General features: G+C 54.2%; 1 protein-coding gene across 1 annotated transcript; it reads left to right on the top strand.

The window, feature by feature from the left end:
* Nucleotides 1-1,179: 1,179 nt before the first annotated feature.
* Nucleotides 1,180-15,184, top strand: LOC145340652 (vacuolar protein sorting-associated protein 45-like; the record flags this gene model as incomplete). Its single annotated transcript, XM_080185117.1, is given in 8 exon segments — nt 1,180-1,342; nt 4,166-4,300; nt 4,812-4,872; nt 5,655-5,734; nt 11,499-11,542; nt 11,544-11,565; nt 13,020-13,157; nt 15,004-15,184. Coding segments are annotated over 8 exon segments (754 nt in total), but the record flags the coding sequence as incomplete, so codon positions are not given.
* Between the last annotated feature and the right edge of the window lie 3,969 nt (nt 15,185-19,153).

Genomic DNA, 19,153 nt, shown 5'->3' with positions numbered 1-19,153 from the left:
GGACAATTCAGCACAGCCAATCTCCCTAACCTACACATCTTTGGACACTAAGGGGCAATTTAGCATGGCCAATCCACCCTAACCTACATATCTTTGGACACTAAGGGACAATTTAGCATGGTCAATCGACGCAACATGCACATCTTTGGACACTAAGGGGCAATTTGGCATGGCTAAATTGATTGAAGTGTTAATATAAGCCTACTTGTGACACAAATAAATAACCCACACATCATTATTTATATGTGTCACAAGTAGGCTTACATTAACACTGCAATTCAATTTCATTTGATTTATTATTGTCACATGTATTAATATACAGTGAAAAATATTGCTTTTTGCATGTTATACAGACAAAGCATTCTGTTCCTAGAGAAGGAAACAAGAGAGTGTAGAATGTGGTGTTACATCACAGCTAGGGCGTAGAGAAAGATCAACAAATGCAATGAAATGAAGTTATCGTGAAAATTCCCTAGTCGCTACACTCTGGTGCCTGTTCAGGTACTCTGAGGGAGCATTTAGGGGATTAGTGGAGTAAAAACATGAGGTTACAGAGACAGGGCCAGGGTGAGATGCTCTGTCCAGAGGCTCGATGGGCTGAATGGCCCTCCTTCTGCACTGTTGGGAAACTATTCTGAAAAGGATGTGGAACTCTTTCCCACGGCGAACGGTTAAGGTGCAGAACAGAGGGACATTTTGGGGATAAACTAGATGAACACACGAGGGAGGCAGGAAGAGAAGTGTTTGTTAATGGGGTAGGAAGAGGTTTCTGTACAATATGAATTAGATGGGCAGAATGGCCTGTTATTGGATAAATTCTATGTTAAATCAGACCTGGTAAGGATTATTTCAGCTGTCCAGAGTAATTTGCTTTTGACCTCATAAGAATGCTTGTATTCTAGGTCATTAATAATTTTTCACATCCACAAATCACTTTCTCTGAAGTATGAAATTAAATTTGACCGGCTGCGTGACTGCGAGGGCAGTGAGGTGCCTGCTAAACAACAGATTTACCCCTGAGCGGGGCTGTTGACAGAAGCCCGCCCGCCTGCCTGCTGCCATCCCGCTCCACGCACGGCATGCCGGGGGTTGTAGTCCAGGCGCAGGCGCAGCGCCAGCCCTGCCGCGGACCGGAGACTACAAGTCCCAGAATGCCCGGTGCCAGAGGCCTCCGTTTCCGCCGCCGGGGCGCAGCCTGGGCTGGGAGTTACAGCTTGTCCCCCTCAAACCCTTTCCAGCCGCCGCCACCATGAATGTGGTTCTCGCTGTCAAGCAGTATGTCTCCAAGATGATCGAGGAGAGCGGCCCCGGGATGAAGGTGCTGCTGATGGACAAGGAGACGGTGAGAGGGGCCGAATGGCGTTCAGAGAATTAGCCCAGTGTGAACCCGACCCCAGTGTGACCCCGGGCCGACCCCAGTGTGAACCCGACCCCGGGCCGACCCCAGTGCGACCCCGGGCCGGCCCCAGTGTGAACCTGACCCCAGTGCGACCCCGACCCCAGTGCGACCCCGGGCCGGCTCCAGTGTGAACCCGACCCCGGGCCGGCCCCAGTGTGAACCTGACCCCAGTGCGACCCCGGGCCGGCTCCAGTGTGAACCCGACCCCGGGCCGGCCCCAGTGTGAACCCGACCCCAGTGCGACCCCGGGCCGGCTCCAGTGTGAACCCGACCCCGGGCTGGCCCCAGTGTGAACCTGACCCCAGTGCGACCCCGGGCCGGCTCCAGTGTGAACCCGACCCCGGGCTGGCCCCAGTGTGAACCTGACCCCAGTGCGACCCCGGGCTGGCCCCAGTGTGAACCTGACCCCAGTGCGACCCCCGGCCGGCTCCAGTGTGAACCCGACCCCGGGCTGGCCCCAGTGTGAACCTGACCCCAGTGCGACCCCGGGCCGGCTCCAGTGTGAACCCGACCCCGGGCTGGCCCCAGTGTGAACCTGACCCCAGTGCGACCCCCGGCCGGCTCCAGTGTGAACCCGACCCCGGGCTGGCCCCAGTGTGAACCTGACCCCAGTGCGACCCCGGGCCGGCTCCAGTGTGAACCCGACCCCGGGCCGGCCCCAGTGTGAACCTGACCCCAGTGCGACCCCGGGCCGGCTCCAGTGTGAACCCGACCCCGGGCCGGCCCCAGTGTGAACCTGACCCCAGTGCGACCCCGGGCCGGCTCCAGTGTGAACCCGACCCCGGGCTGGCCCCAGTGTGAACCTGACCCCAGTGCGACCCCGGGCCGGCTCCAGTGTGAACCCGACCCCGGGCTGGCCCCAGTGTGAACCTGACCCCAGTGCGACCCCGGGCTGGCCCCAGTGTGAACCTGACCCCAGTGCGACCCCCGGCCGGCTCCAGTGTGAACCCGACCCCGGGCTGGCCCCAGTGTGAACCTGACCCCAGTGCGACCCCGGGCCGGCTCCAGTGTGAACCCGACCCCGGGCTGGCCCCAGTGTGAACCTGACCCCAGTGCGACCCCCGGCCGGCTCCAGTGTGAACCCGACCCCGGGCTGGCCCCAGTGTGAACCTGACCCCAGTGCGACCCCGGGCCGGCTCCAGTGTGAACCCGACCCCGGGCCGGCCCCAGTGTGAACCTGACCCCAGTGCGACCCCGGGCCGGCTCCAGTGTGAACCCGACCCCGGGCCGGCTCCAGTGTGAACCCGACCCCGGGCCGGCCCCAGTGTGAACCTGACCCCAGTGCGACCCCGGGCCGGCTCCAGTGTGAACCCGACCCCGGGCTGGCCCCAGTGCGACCCCGGGCCGACCCCAGTGTGAACCCGACCCCAGTGCGACCCCGGGCCGACCCCAGTGTGAACCCGACCCCAGTGTGAACCCGACCCCAGTGTGAACCCAACCCCAGTGCGACCCCGGGCCGGCCCCAGTGTGAACCCGACCCCAGTGCGACCCCGGGCCGGCTCCAGTGTGAACCCGACCCCGGGCTGGCCCCAGTGTGAACCTGACCCCAGTGTGACCCCGGGCCGACCCCAGTGTGACCCGGGCCGGCCCCCGTGTGAACCCGACCCCAGTGTGACCCCGGGCCGGCCCCGCCTTGGGTGACCCTGACTAACCCCAGTGCGAACCTGCCTGGGTGTGACCTGTCTGACCCCGGCACGAAGTGATGACACAGTGGGTTAGCACTGCTGCCTCACAGCGCCAGGGTCCCGGGTTCAATTCCTGGGTCGCTGTCTGTGTGGAGTCTGCACGTTCTCCCCATGTTTGCATGGGTTTTCTTCGGGTGCTCCGGTTTCCTCCCGCAATCTGAAAGATGTGCAGGTTAGGGTGCATTAACCTGAACAGATGCCGGAGTGTGGCGACTCGGGGATTTTGACAGTAACTTCATTGCAGTGCTACTCCCTGTCCTGGGAGTGTTTGATAGGGACAGTGTAGAGGGAGCTTTACTCTGTATCTAACCCCATGCTGTACCTGTCCTGGGAGTGTTTGATGGGGGACAGTGTAGAGGGAGCTTTACTCTGTATCTAACCCCGTGCTGTACCTGTCCTGGGAGTGTTTGATGGGGGGACAGTGTAGAGGGAGCTTTACTCTGTATCTAACCCCGTGCTGTACCTGTCCTGGGAGTGTTTGATAGGGACAGTGTAGAGGGAGCTTTACTCTGTATCTAACCCCGTGCTGTCCCTGTCCTGGGAGTGTTTGATAGGGACAGTGTAGAGGGAGCTTTACTCTGTATCTAACCCCGTGCTGTCCCTGTCCTGGGAGTGTTTGATAGGGACAGTGTAGAGGGAGCTTTACTCTGTATCTAACCCCGTGCTGTACCTGTCCTGGGAGTGTTTGATGGGGGGGACAGTGTAGAGGGAGCTTTACTCTGTATCTAACCCCGTGCTGTACCTGTCCTGGGAGTGTTTGATGGGGGGACAGTGTAGAGGGAGCTTTACTCTGTATCTAACCCCGTGCTGTACCTGTCCTGGGAGTGTTTGATGGGGGGACAGTGTAGAGGGAGCTTTACTCTGTATCTAACCCCGTGCTGTACCTGTCCTGGGAGTGTTTGATGGGGGGACAGTGTAGAGGGAGCTTTACTCTGTATCTAACCCCGTGCTGTACCTGTCCTGGGAGTGTTTGATGGGGGGACAGTGTAGAGGGAGCTTTACTCTAAGCCATGTTGGCAGTGTGTTGATGTGGGAAGCTGAGATTAGATGCAATGTATGAAGTGTCTGGTTTCTGTTACAGACCAGCATCATCAGTATGGTGTACACTCAGTCTGAGATCCTACAGAAAGAGGTTTACCTGTTTGAACGCATTGATTCCACAAACCGTGAGACTATGAAACACCTGAAAGCTATCTGCTTCTTGCGTCCCACCAAGGTAGGTGTCACCCGCCCACTCCCTGCACACCCCACGTTATGAGCGTGTAGTACGCTGCTCTGCGCATCGTTGATAACTAACTACACCGAATACAGAGCCCAGGTAAAATTGGGGATCGGCATGGTATGGCGAGGGATGTGAGGGAGGGGCGCAGTTTGGGTAGTTGTTGCGATTATGGTTGGGGTTAGGGTGGGTGCGGTTTGGGGGTGGTGAGGGTTTATTGGGGCGCGGTTGTGGGTGTTGTACGGGGCGGGGGTGGGGGGTGGGTGTTGTACGGGGCGGGGGGGGTGGGGGGCGGGTGTTGTACGGGGCGGGGGGGGTGGGGGGCGGGTGTTGTACGGGGCGGGGGGGGGTGGGGGGCGGGTGTTGTACGGGGCGGGGGGGGTGGGGGGCGGGTGTTGTACGGGGCGGGGGGGTGGGGGTTGTATGGCGCGGGGGCGGGGAATGGATTTGGGGAAAAGAGTCCTGAAGATGACATTTCTTTCAGTAACAGTTTCCTTCTGTTTCCCAGGAGAATGTGGAGTATCTGATCCAGGAGCTGCGCAGACCGAAGTATGGCCTCTTCTTTGTTTGTGAGTATTTGTCTGTCGTGGTAATGAGCAGTTATCCTGACAGCTATGGAACTGGTGGGAAGCAGAGTGTCTGGGCCACACACACCGCAGCAAGATCCCACATTCCACAGGTAGCTGCAGGTCACCACTGACCTCAGTACCCTGTGGTCAAAGCAGGTCACCACTGACCTCAGTACCCTGTGGTCAAAGCAGGTCACCACTGACCTCAGTACCCTGTGGTCAAAGCAGGTCACCACTGACCTCAGTACCCTGTGGTCAAAGCAGGTCACCAATCAGTGAGGCCTGTTTGGACTGAGGGAACGCTGGGAATCCGGCTGCTGGCTGTCAGATTGGTTCAAGTGGAATCTTAGTGCAAGCTCCCATTCCCAATGGTAGCCCCCCGCCCGAGCCCCCGCCCCGAGCCCCCCTCACTGTGTCTGCCGTGTGTCAGGTTGGTGGTCCGAGCCCCGAGCCCCCCTCACTGTGTCTGCCGTGTGTCAGGTCGGTGGGCCGAGCCCCGAGCCCCCCTCACTGTGTCTGCCGTGTGTCAGGTTGGTGGTCCGAGCCCCGAGCCCCCCTCACTGTGTCTGCCGTGTGTCAGGTTGGTGGTCCGAGCCCCGAGCCCCCCTCACTGTGTCTGCCGTGTGTCAGGTCGGTGGTCTGAGCCCCGAGCCCCCCTCACTGTGTGTGCCGTGTGTCAGGTTGGTGGTCTGAGCTCGGAGCCTCCCTCACTGTGTCTGCCGTGTGTCAGGTTGGTGGTCTGAGCCCCGAGCCTCCCTCACTGTGTCTCTAATTCTCCACAGATTTCAGTAATGTTATCAGTAAGAGTGACATCAAGGCCCTGGCAGAAGCTGATGAGCAGGAGGTGGTATCTGAAGTTCAGGTGAGTGACAGCCAGCTCAGGATTGTGAGCCTGAGGGGGTGAAAGGACCCCAGCATCCCCCCTGTAACGTGCCCGGCGTCCCCCCTGTAACGTGCCCGGCGTCCCCCCTGTAACGTGCCCGGCGTCCCCCCTGTAACGTGCCCGGCGTCCCCCCTGTAACGTGCCCGGCGTCCCCCCTGTAACGTGCCCGGCGTCCCCCCTGTAACGTGCCCGGCGTCCCCCCTGTAACGTGCCCGGCGTCCCCCCTGTAACGTGCCCGGCGTCCCCCCTGTAACGTGCCCGGCGTCCCCCCTGTAACGTGCCCGGCGTCCCCCCTGTAACGTGCCCGGCGTCCCCCCTGTAACGTGCCCGGCGTCCCCCCTGTAACGTGCCCGGCGTCCCCCCTGTAACGTGCCCGGCGTCCCCCCTGTAACGTGCCCGGCGTCCCCCCTGTAACGTGCCCGGCGTCCCCCCAATCATTTGTGTATTTGTAACCCCCAGTAACTGGGCCCAGGGTCCCCCCGTAGCTTGTTTCTGGGGTCCCTTTTAAACTCCTGTAACTAGCACAGGTTCCCCTGTTACTGGGCTGGAGTCCTCTTTAACCCCCGTAACTGGCCCCAAGATCCTCTTTCATCACCCTGTGCTGACAGTCGTGCAATTGGTTTGTGTATATCGTTTGTGTATATCGTGTATATTTTCAGAAGACGTTTGACGAGGTACCTCACAAGAGGTTATTGCAGAAGGTCAGGGGGCATGGAGTTGGGGGTAGGGTGTTAGCGTGGATAGAGGATTGGCTGTCAAATAGGAGGCAGAGAGTGGGGGTCAATGGGTGCTATTTGGATTGGCGGATGGTGACTAGTGGGGTGCCCCAGGGGTCGGTGCTGGGGCCTCAGCTATTTACCATTTATATAGATGATCTGGAGGAGGGAACCGAGTGTGTGGTGTCGAAATTTGCTGATGACACCAAGATTGGTGGAACGGCAAATTGTGCGGAGGGTGTGGAGAGTCTGCAGAAGGATCTAGATAGGCTGGGCGAATGGGCCAGGAAATGGCAAATGGAATTTAATGTTGGCAAGTGCGAGGTGGTCCACTTTGGCAGGAATAATGGTAGGAAGGATTATTACTTACATGGTGAAAAACTGCAGCAGGCGACGGTGCAGAGGGACCTCGGGGTCCTTGTGCATGAGTCGCAAAAACCCAGCCTTCAGGTGCAGCAGGTGATCAGGAAGGCGAATGGGATGCTGGCCTTCATAGCGAGGGGGATTGAATATAAAAGTAGGGAGGTCTTGCTGCAGCTGTATAGGGCATTGGTGAGGCCGCAGCTGGAGTACTGTGTGCAGTTTTGTTCGCCGTACTTACGCAAGGATATTTTGGCCTTGGAGGGAGTGCAGAGGAGGTTTACAAGGCTGATACCGGAGTTGACGGGGTTGAGCTATGAGGAGAGGCTGAATAAACTAGGCTTGTACTCATTAGAGTTTAGAAGAATGAGGGGAGATCTCATTGAGACATATAAGATGATGAATGGGATGGATAGGATAGAGGTGGAGAGGCTCTTCCCGCTCAGAAAGGACAGTAGGACTAGGGGGCACAGCCTCAAGATAAAGGGGGGGCGGTTTAGAACGGAGTTGAGGAGGAACTTCTTCACTCAAAGGGTGGTGAATCTCTGGAATTCTCTGCCCGTTGAGGTGGTGGAGGCTACCTCGCTAAATATTTTTAAGACGTGGGTTGATGGGTTTCTGATAAGCAAGGGGATTAAGGGTTATGGGGAGAGGGCGGGAATGTGGAACTGAGCACGACAGATCAGCCATGATCTTATTGAATGGCGGGGCAGGCTCGAAGGGCTAGATGGCCTACTCCTGCTCCTATTTCTTATGTTCTTATGTTTTGGTTTTGTGTTTAAGGGGAATGTTTAAAACTCAGCTGTATTCCACAGGCAGTCGGTATGTCTGGCAGGAACACAACTTAGATACTGGGAGAGCAGGATAATTACTCATTTTAACCTTGCAAGTGGTTATGTTAAGTTGAGTTAATGGACTTCTGTTTGCTTCAGTTCTCTTGGGATTCTGAATCAGTGTGATGGACAGGGCCATGTGACAATGGGGTTTATGTGCAGCAGACAAAGTTTTCTTGGCAGAAAACAGTTTAGAACAAAGAACAGTACAGCACAGGAACAGGTCCTTCAGCCCACCAAGTCTGTGCCGACACAGATGCCTTTCTAATATTTTCTTGCCTCTATGTGGTCCATATCCCTCTATTCCCTGCCTATTCATGTACTTATCCAGATGATTCTTGAACGTTGTTATAGAATCTGCTTCCACCACCTCCTCCAACAACTTGTTCCAGGCATTCACCACTCTTTTTGTGAAAAACTTGCCCCGTTCATCCTTTTTAAACTTTCCCCCTCTCACTGTCAATGCCCTCGAGTAATTGACCCTTTGACCCTGGAAAAAAGACTCTGACTATCCACTCTATTCAATCTTGTCATAACCTTGTAAATCATCCTCTGAGCTCCAATGTAAACAATCCAAGTTTGTTCAACCTTTCTTCATAGTCCATATCCTCCAAACCAGGCAACATCCAAGTAAATCTCTTCTGCATCCTTTCCAATGCATCGACATCCTTCCATTAGTGTGGCGACCAGAATTGTACAAAACTCCAAATGCAGCCTAACCAGTCTTATAGTTTTCCAATTCCTATGTTCAACACCCTGACCGATGAAGGACAGCATGCCGTATGCCTTCTTGACTACCTTGTCCACCTAAGTTGCCATCTTCAGGGAACTGTGGATCTGCATGCCTAGATCCCTCTGTGTGCTAATATTTTGAAGGGCTCTACCATTTACTTTATACTTTCCTTCTGTAGTAGACCAGCAAATCGCATCACCTCACATTTGCCCGGGTTAAGTTCCATCTGTCATCTTTTGGCCCAGGTCTCCTGCTGATTTATATCCTGCTGCATCTTCTGACAATTCTCTTCACAATCCATGACTCCCCTATCATCTGCAAGTTTATTAATCAGACTACCTGCATTTTCCTCCAAATCATTTATATATATATTACAAACAAGAGGCCCCAGCACTGATCCTTGTGGAACACCACTTGTCACAGACCTCCAGTTAGAAAAGTACCCTTCCATTGTTACTCTTTTTTCCATGCCAAAGTCACTTTTGTATCCATCTTACCAGCTCACCTTGGATCCCATATGACTTCACCTTCTGTATTAGCCTGCCATGAGGAATTTTATTGAAGGCTTTAATAAAGTCCATGTATATAACATCCACTGCCCTGCCCTGGTCAATTTTTCTTGTCACTTCCTCAAAGAACTCAATCAAGTTTGTAAGACACGACCTCCCCTTCACAAAACCATGCAGCCTATTGCTAATAAGCCTATTCTCCTCCAGATGTGAGTACATCCTGTCCCTAAGAATCTTCTCCAGTAATTTCCCCACCACTGCTGTAAGGCTCACAGGCCTGTAATTTCCGGAATTGTCTCTTCTGACCTTCTTAAACAGAGGAACAATGTTAGCTACTCTCCAATCCTCTGGCACCTCCCTGTGACCAAAGGGGATGCAAAGATTTTGGCCAAGGCCTCAGTAGTATTTTCCCTTACTTCTCTCAGTGTTCTGGGATCGATCCTATCTGGCCCTGGGGACTTGTCCACCTCAATGTTTTTCAAAGCCTCCAATATCTCTTCTCTTTTTATCTCAACATGTTGGAGAATGTCAACATCCTCCTTTCCACACTCACCATCCACTCCATCCTTCTCCTTTGTGAATACTGATACAAAGTACTCATTAAGAACCTCACCCACCTCATCTGGCTCCGCACACACATTCCCTCCACTGTCTTTGAGTGGACCCACCCTTTCCTGAGCTACTCTCTTCCTCCCTACATATGCATAACAAGCCCTGGGATTCTCTTTAATCCAGCCTGCCAAGGATATTCCATGGCCACTTTATGCCCTCCCAAGTTTCTGTTTAAGCTCTTTAAGGAGTTTGTATGTTTGGAACAATATTTCTTTGAAAGCTTCAAGACTGTCCACACGCATTACAACAAGTATATTTAAGCTTGCTAACTGTATTTAAATTGGCCTTTAAGTTTATAAGAGGAATGTTGCTTATTTGATTTATTATTGTCATATGTATTGGGATACAGTGAAAAGTATTGTTTCTTGCGCGCTATACAGACAAAGCATACCGTTCACAGAGAAGGAAGGGAGAGGGTACAGAATGTAGTGTTACAGTTATAGCCAGGGTGTAGAGAATGATCAACTTAATGCGAGGTAGGTCCATTCAAAAGTCTGACAGCAGCAGGGAAGAAGCTGTTCTTGAGTCGGTCGGTACGTGACCTCAGACTTTTGTATCTTTTTCCTGACAGAAGAAGGTGGAAGAGAGAATGTCCGGGGTGTGTGGGGGTCTTTAATTATGTTGGCTGCTTTTCCCGAGGCAGCGGGAAGTGTAGACAGAGTCAATGGATGGGAGGCTGGTTTGCGTGATGGATTGGGGCTACATTCACAACCTTCTGTCGTTCCTTGTGGTCTTGGGCAGAGCAGGAGCCCAGACCAAGCTGTGATACAACCAGAAAGAATGCTTTCTATGGGGCATCTGTAAAAGTTGGTGGGAGTTGTAGCTGACATGTCAAATTTCTTTAGTCTTCTGCAAAAGTAGAGGCGTTGGTGGGGCTTTCTTAACTATAGTGTCGGCATGGGGGGGACCAGGACAGGTTGTTGGTGATCTGGACACCTAAAAACTTGAAGCTCTTGACCCTTTCTTTTTTGTCTCCGTTGATGTAGACAGGAGCATGTTCTCCTTTACACTTCCTGAAGCCAATGACAATCTCTTTGTTTTGTTGACACTGAGGGAGAGATTATTGTCGCCGCACCAGTTCACCAGATTCTCTATCTCATTCCTGTACCCTGTCTCGTCATTGTTTGAGATCTGACCCACTACGGTGGTGTCATCAGCAAACTGGAAAATGGAGTTAGAGGGGAATTTGGGCGCACACTCATGGGTGTATAATGAGTATAGTAGGGGGCTGAGAACACAGCCTCACGGGGCACCGGGGTTGAGGATGATCGTGGAGGAGGTGTTGTTGTCTATCCTTACTGATTGTGGTCTGAGAGTTCGGAAGTTCAGGATCCAGAGGGAGAAGCCGAGGCCCAGGCCATGGAGTTTGGAGATGGGTTTCGTTGGAATAATGGTATTGAAGGCTGAGCTGTAGGCAATAAGTAGGAGTCTGAACTCCTCTTTGGAACTGAAACAGTGCTAAGTTTGAAATGAAAGTTGTTTCCTTTTGATGTTTAAATATTGTTGAATTGTTAATAGTTAAATTGTTTCACTCGAGGCTCATTCCTCTAAGGGTATGGTTCTCCCCTCGGGTGTTAGAATTGGAGAGTTGGTCAGAGTCCTGGGTTCAAATCCCAGACAGAGTGGCGCGGTGGGTGAGCACTGTTGCCTCAAAGCATCAGGGACCCAGGTTTATTCCGGCCTCAGGTCACTGTCTGGAGTCTGCACGTTCTCCCTGTGTCTGCATGGGTTCCCTCTGAGTGCTCTGGTTTCCTCGCACAGTCCAAAGATGTGCAGGTTAGGTGGATTGGCCGTGCTAAATTGCCCCTTGGTGTCAGAGAGGTCTAGCTAGGGTAAATACACCTTCGGGTAAATCGCGTCATGGGGATGGGGCCTGGGTGGGATTGCTGAAGGCTAGATGGGCTGAATGGCCTCCCTCTGCACTGCAGGATTCAATGATTCTCCTGTCTGCCTCACATTGTTCTTTCTGATTATTTTTAGGAGTTTTATGGAGATTTCATTGCTGTGAGTCCACATGTGTTTCCCTCATCTCAGTGGCTGTGCTCAGGTAAGCGGAGACTGGCTGTCATATCACATCTAAATGTTCGCTTGCGTGTGTGTATGTGTCTGTATGCGTGTGTTCTCTCTCTCTCTCTCTCTCTCAAGTTATTAAAGTTGTTTATTAGTATCACAAGTAGGGTTACTTTAATACAGCAATGAAGTTATTGTGAAAATCCCTAGTTGCCAGGAAACCCACGCAGACACAGGGAGAATGTGCAGACTCCACACAGACAGTGACCCAAACTGGGAATCGAACCTGGGTCCCTGGCGCCGTGAGACAGCAGTGCTAACCCACTGTGTCACCGTGCTGCTGGGAATCGAATCCGGGTCCCTGGCGCTGTGAGACAGCAGTGCTAACCCACTGTGTCACCGTGCTGCTGGGAATCGAACCCGGGTCCCTGGCGCTGTGAGGCAGCAGCGCTAACCCACTGTGTCACCGTGCTGCTGGGAATCGAACCCGGGTCCCTGGCGCTGTGAGACAGCAGTGCTAACCCACTGTGTCACCGTGCTGCTGGGAATTGAACCCGGGTCCCTGGTGCTGTGAGACAGCAGTGCTAATCCACTGTGTCACCCTATCTGCGTGTGAGATTTGTCTTTGATTTGATTTATTATTGTTACATGGTTTGGGATACAGTGAAAAGTATTGTTTCTTGCGCTCTATTCAGACAAAGCATTCTGTTCATAGAGAAGGAAAGGAGAGGGTGCAGAATGTAGTGTTACAGTCTTGGCGAGGGTGTAGAGAAAGATCAACTTAATGTGAGGTAGGTCCATTCAAAAGTCTGACAGCAGCAGGGAAGAAGCTGTTCTTGAGTCAGTCGGTACGTGACCTCAACTTTTGTATCTTTTTCCCGATGGAAGAAGGTGGAAGAGAGAATGTCCGGGGTGTGTGGGGCGGGGGGTCCTTGATTATTCTGGCTGCTTTTCCCCGAGGCAGTGGGAAGTGTAGACAGAGTCAGTGGATGGGAGGCTGGTTTGTGTGATGGATTGGGCTACATTCACCACCCTTTTGTAGTTCCTTGCGGTTTTGGGCAGAGCAGAAGCCCAGACCAAGCTGTGATACAACCAGAAAGAATGCTTTCTATGGGGCATCTGTAAAAGTTGGTGAGAGTTGTAGCGGACCATGACAAATTTCCTTAGTCTTCTGAGAGACTACAAAGAACAAAGAAAACTCCAGCAGAGGACCAGGCCCTTCAGCCCCTCCAAACCTGCAGCGACCATGCTGCCCAACTGAACTAAAACCCCCTACCCTTCCGGGGACCAGATCCCTCTATTCCCATCCTATTCATGGATTTGTCAAGATGCCCCTTAAATGTCACTACTACTATCTGCTTCCACGACCTTCCCCGACAAGTAGAGGTGTTTGGAGTTACGTATGTGAGCGTTGTGTTTGTGTGAATATTAGCAGATATTTTTATAATGCCTGTTTGTCTGTTGATTAATGTCACTTGTCGTTACCAACAGGGCAGGAACTGGAACCCTGTGCATCTGGCACGCAGCACCCAGGGGCTGACAGCGGTCCTGCTCTCGCTGAAGAAATGTCCCATGATCCGTTACCAGCTGTCTTCCGACATGGCAAAGCAGCTCGCTGAGAGTGTGAAGGTGATGCAGTGAATTGGAACCTTCTGTATGTACAGGTTCCCTTGTGGGATAGAGACAGCTCTGTTTCTATTAGATTTCAAGGAGATGGTAAAGACACTGGGTAAATATTGTACCCACAAACCAGTCAGGCCCACGTCACTGATCTGTGCTTGACTGGAACTTTGTGTTTAATTCCCAAAGGTCTCCTTTCAGTCCACATTGCACTGTACTTCCCCTCTCCTGAGACTGACAGTGCGGAGGATGTATCCACTCAGACACACTGAGATCCACACACTCGGTATCCCTGACCTGATAGAGACTGGGTGGCCCACGTGGGAAAGGAAAAAATAATCTTATGGCCTAATTCGGGGGTGAGTCAATGAGGCAAATGCAGGGGGGAAGAGGGAGCTTTACTCTGTATCTAACCCCGTGCTGTACCTGTCCTGGGAGTGTTTGATGGGGGGACAGTGTAGAGGGAGCTTTACTCTGTATCTAACCCTGTGCTGTACCTGTCCTGGGAGTGTTTGATGGGGGACAGTGTAGAGGGAGCTTTACTCTGTATCTAACCCTGTGCTGTACCTGTCCTGGGAGCGTTTGATGGGGACAGTGTAGAGGGAGCTTTACTCTGTATCTAACCCCGTGCTGTACCTGTCCTGGGAGTGTTTGATGGGGACAGTGTAGAGGGAGCTTTACTCTGTATCTAACCCCGTGCTGTACCTGTCCTGGGAGTGTTTGATTGGGGAGCAGTGTAGAGGGAGCTTTACTCTTTATCTAACCCCGTGCTGTACCTGTCCTGGGAGTGTTTGATTGGGGAGCAGTGTAGAGGGAGCTTTACTCTTTATCTAACCCCGTGCTGTCCCTGTCCTGGGAGTGTTTGATGGGGGGACAGCACAGAGGGAGCTTTACTCTGTATCTAACCCCGTGCTGTCCTGTCCTGGGAGCGTTTGATGGGGGGACAGTATAGAGGGAGCTTTACTCTGTATCTAACCCCGTGCTGTACCTGCCCTGGGAGTGTTTGATGGGGGGGACAGTGTAGAGGGAGCTTTACTCTGTATCTAACCCCGTGCTGTACCTGTCCTGGGAGTGTTTGATGGGGACAGTGTAGAGGGAGCTTTACTCTGTATCTAACCCCGTGCTGTACCTGTCCTGGGAGCGTTTGATGGGGGGGACAGTGTAGAGGGGAGCTTTACTCTGTATCTAACCCCGTGCTGTACCTGTCCTGGCAGTGTTTGATGGGGGGACAGTGTAGAGGGAGCTTTACTCTGTATCTAACCCCGTGCTGTACCTGTCCTGGGAGCGTTTGATGGGGGGACAGTATAGAGGGAGCTTTACTCTGTATCTAACCCCGTGCTGTACCTGCCCTGGGAGTGTTTGATGGGGGGGACAGTGTAGAGGGAGCTTTACTCTGTATCTAACCCCGTGCTGTACCTGCCCTGGGAGTGTTTGATGGGGGGACAGTGCAGAGGGAGCTTTACTCTGTGTCTAACCTCGTGCTGCCCCTGTCCTGGGAGTGTTTGATGGGGGGACAGTATAGAGGGAGCTTTACTCTGTATCTAACCCCGTGCTGTACCTGCCCTGGGAGTGTTTGATGGGGGGACAGTGTAGAGGGAGCTTTACTCTGTATCTAACCCCATGCTGTACCTGTCCTGGGAGTGTTTGATGGGGACAGTGTAGAGGGAGCTTTACTCTGTATCTAACAAGTCTGTTCCCCTGTACGAATCTGGACAAGTTGGGTTTGTTCTGGAAATGGGCTGACTGTGCAGTGCAGAGTGCTGTGTGTTGGGCAGGGAAGGGGTGTTGAATGTTTATCAGATATCTGAGTACCCCCTCCCTTACCGTGGATCTGTTTAATCTATTGCAATGCCAGCAAATCATCACCAAGGAGTATGAACTGTTCGATTTCCGTCGGACTGAGGTCCCCCCACTGCTGCTTATCCTGGATCGCAGTGATGATGCCATTACGCCGCTGCTCAACCAGGTGAGGTTTTCACAACCTCTCCTGATCCAGTTCCCTCCCCCTGCTCTGTGCAGCTTGGTGTCAGGCTGCAGTAAGTGTCATTGAGCAGCAGAGGGAGCAGGAAGACCACTTGTTCAGGCCCAGGGTGCAGTCCAGGTACTCTGGAGTTATAATTGTCATGTGTTCGGGATACAGTTAATATTGTTTCTTGCGTGCTATACAGATAAAGCATACCGTTCATAGAGAAGGAAAAGGGAGGGTGCAGCATGTAGTGTTACAGTAATAGCTAGGCTGAAGAGAAAGATCAATGATTAGAGTCAGAGAGGTTTACAGCAGGGAAACAGACCCTTCGGCCCAACCTGTCCATGCCACCCTTATTATTTTTAAACCCCTAAGCTAATCCTAATTGCCCGCATTTGGCCCATATCCCTCTAGATCCATTGCACCCATGTAACTGACTAAATGCTTTTTAAAAGACAAAACGTACCCGTCTCTGCTACTGCCTCTATCCTTTCTATAATAGTGACCAGAACTGTACGCAGTATTTGATTGATTTATTATTGTCACAGATATTAATATAAAGTGAAAAGTATTGTTTCAAAACTCTGACACAGAGGGACAAAGCTGTTCGAGTTGGTTGATATGTGACCTCAGGCGCGCAATACAAAGCATACTGTTCATAGAGTACAGAGGGGAGCAGGAAAGGAGAGAGTGCAGAATGTATTCTGAAAGGCTTATTCTGAAAGAAGTGCTGGTTAGCTGCATTGGCCCAAACTGGCGCCTGACTGTAGGAATTTCATGGTAACTTCATTGCAGTGTTAATATAAGCCCCCTGTAATACTGACCACTCCCAGGGACCCCCCTGTAAATACTGACCCACTCCCGGGGACCCCCCCTGTAAATACTGACCCACTCCCAGGGTCTCCCCCCTGTAAATACTGACCCACTCCCAGGGTCTCCACCCCCACCCCCCCCCCCCCCCCCCCTGTAAATACTGACCCACTCCCAGGGACCCCCCTGTAAATACTGACCCACTCCCAGGGTCTCCCCCCTGTAAATACTGACCCACTCCCGGGGACCCCCCCTGTAAATACTGACCCACTCCAGGGACCCCCCCTCCTGTAAATACTGACCCACTCCCAGGGACCCCCCCCCTGTAAATACTGACCCACTCCCAGGGACCCCCCTCCTGTAAATACTGACCCACTCCCAGGGACCCCCCCTGTAAATAGTGACCCACTCCCAGGGACCCCTCCCTGTAAATAGTGACCCACTCCCAGGGACCCCCCTCCTGTAAATACTGACCCACTCCAGGGACCCCCCCGTGTAAATACTGACCCACTCCCAGGGACCTCCCCTCCTGTAATACTGACCCACTCCAGGGACCCCCCCCCCTGTAAATACTGACCCACTCCCGGGGACCCCCCCTCCTGTAAATACTGACCCACTCCCGGGGACCCCCCTGTAAATACTGACCCACTCCCTGGGACCCCCCTGTAAATACTGACCCACTCCCGGGGACCCCCCTGTAAATACTGACCCACTCCGGGACCCCCCCTGTAAATACTGACCCACTCCCAGGGACCCCCCCTGTAAATACTGACCCACTCCCAGGGACCCCCCCTGTAAATACTGACCCACTCCCAGGGACCCCCCTGTAAATACTGACCCACTCCCAGGGACCCCCCTGTAAATACTGACCCACTCCCGGGGACCCCCCTGTAAATACTGACCCACTCCAGGGACCCCCCGTGTAAATACTGACCCACTCCCGGGGACCCCCCCTGTAAATACTGACCCACTCCCGGGGACCCCCCCTCTGTAAATACTGACCCACTCCCGGGGACCCCCCTCCTGTAAATACTGACCCACTCCCAGGGACCCCCCCTGTAAATACTGACCCACTCCCAGGGACCCCCCCCCCCGTGTAAATACTGACCCACTCCGGGGACCTCCCCTCCTGTAAATACTGACCCATACCGGGGACCCCCTGTAAATACTGACCCACTCCCGGGGACCCCCCCTGTAAATACTGACCCACTCCCAGGGACCCCCCTGTAAATACTGACCCACTCCCAGGGACCCCCTGTAAATACTGACCCACTCCCGGGGACCCCCCCTCCTGTAAATACTGACCCACTCCCAGGGACCCCCTGTAAATACTGACCCACTCCCAGGGACCCCCCTGTAAATACTGACCCACTCCCAGGGACCCCCCCTGTAAATACTGACCCACTCCCAGGGACCCCCTGTAAATACTGACCCACTCCCGGGACCCCCCTGTAATTACTGACCCACTCCCAGGGACCCCTACTCCTGTAAATACTGACCCACCCTGGGGCTCCCCCCCCCCCCCCCCCTGCCCTAAGTACTGACCCACTCCCGGATCCCCCCCCCCCCCCCCCCCCCATAAATACTGACCCACTCCCGGGGACCCCCCCTCCTGTAAATACTGACCCACTCCCGGGGACCCCCCCTCCTGTAATTACTGACCCACTCCCGGGGACCCCCCCCGTGTAAATACTGACCCACTCCCAGGGACCCCCCCTCCTGTAAATACTGACCCACTCCCAGGGACCCCCCCTCCTGTAAATACTGACCCACTCCCGGGGACCCCCCCGTGTAAATACTGACCCACTCCCAGGGACCCCCCCTCCTGTAAATACTGACCCACTCCCGGGGACCCCCCCGTGTAAATACTGACCCACTCCCAGGGACCCCCCCTCCTGTAAATACTGACCCACTCCCAGGGACCCCCCCTCCTGTAAATACTGACCCACTCCCGGGGACCCCCCTGTAAATACTGACCCACTCCCGGGGACCCCCTGTAAATACTGACCCACTCCCGGGGACCCCCCCTGTAAATACTGACCCACTCCCGGGGACCCCCCTGTAAATACTGACCCACTCCCGGGGACCCCCCTGTAAATACTGACCCACTCCCGGGGACCCCCCTGTAAATACTGACCCACTCCCGGGGACCCCCCTGTAATACTGACCCACTCCCAGGGACCCCCCTGTAAATACTGACCCACTCCCGGGGACCCCCCTGTAAATACTGACCCACTCCCGGGGACCCCCTGTAAATACTGACCCACTCCCGGGGACCCCCCTGTAAATAGTGACCCACTCCCGGGGACCCCCCTGTAAATAGTGACCCACTCCCGGGGACCCCCCTGTAAATAGTGACCCACTCCCGGGGACCCCCCTGTAAATAGTGACCCACTCCCGGGGACCCCCCTGTAAATACTGACCCACTCACAGGGACCCCCCCGTGTAAATACTGACCCACTCCCGGGGACCCCCCCCTGTAAATACTGACCCACTCCCGGGGACCCCCCCTGTAATACTGACCCACTCCCAGGGACTCTTCCCCCCCCTGTAAATACTGACCCACTCCCAGGGACCCCCCCGTGTAAATACTTCAGACCTGTAAATACTGAGTGACCCCGTGACTCCCAGGGGACCCCCCTGTAAATACTGACCCACTCCCAGGGACCCCCCCTGTAAATACTGACCCACTCCCAGGGACCCCCCTGTAAATACTGACCCACTCCCAGGGACCCCCCTGTAAATACTGACCCACTCCCAGGGACCCCCCCTGTAAATACTGACCCACTCCCAGGGACCCCCCTCCTGTAAATACTGACCCACTCCAGGGACCCCCCCGTGTAAATACTGACCCACTCCCAGGGACCCCCCTCCTGTAAATACTGACCCACTCCCAGGGACCCCCCTCCTGTAAATACTGACCCACTCCCAGGGGACCCCCCGTGTAAATACTGACCCACTCCCAGGGACCCCCTCCTGTAAATACGACCCCACTCCCAGGGACCCCCCCTGTAAATACTGACCCACTCCCGGGACTCTTTCCCCCCCCCCCCCCCCCTGTAAATACTGACCCACTCCCGGGGACCCCCCTGTAAATACTGACCCACTCACAGGGACCCCCCCCTGTAAATACTGACCCACTCACAGGACCTCCCCCTGTAATACTGACCCACTCCCAGGGACCCCCCTGTAAATACTGACCCACTCCCAGGGACCCCCCTGTAAATAC

Source organism: Carcharhinus amblyrhynchos, unplaced genomic scaffold (genome assembly GCF_965287045.1).
Source record: "Carcharhinus amblyrhynchos unplaced genomic scaffold, sCarAmb.v2.hapA chromosome_1248, whole genome shotgun sequence".
Classification (NCBI taxonomy): domain Eukaryota; kingdom Metazoa; phylum Chordata; class Chondrichthyes; order Carcharhiniformes; family Carcharhinidae; genus Carcharhinus; species Carcharhinus amblyrhynchos.
This window is presented reverse-complemented; position numbering and strand designations above follow the sequence as displayed.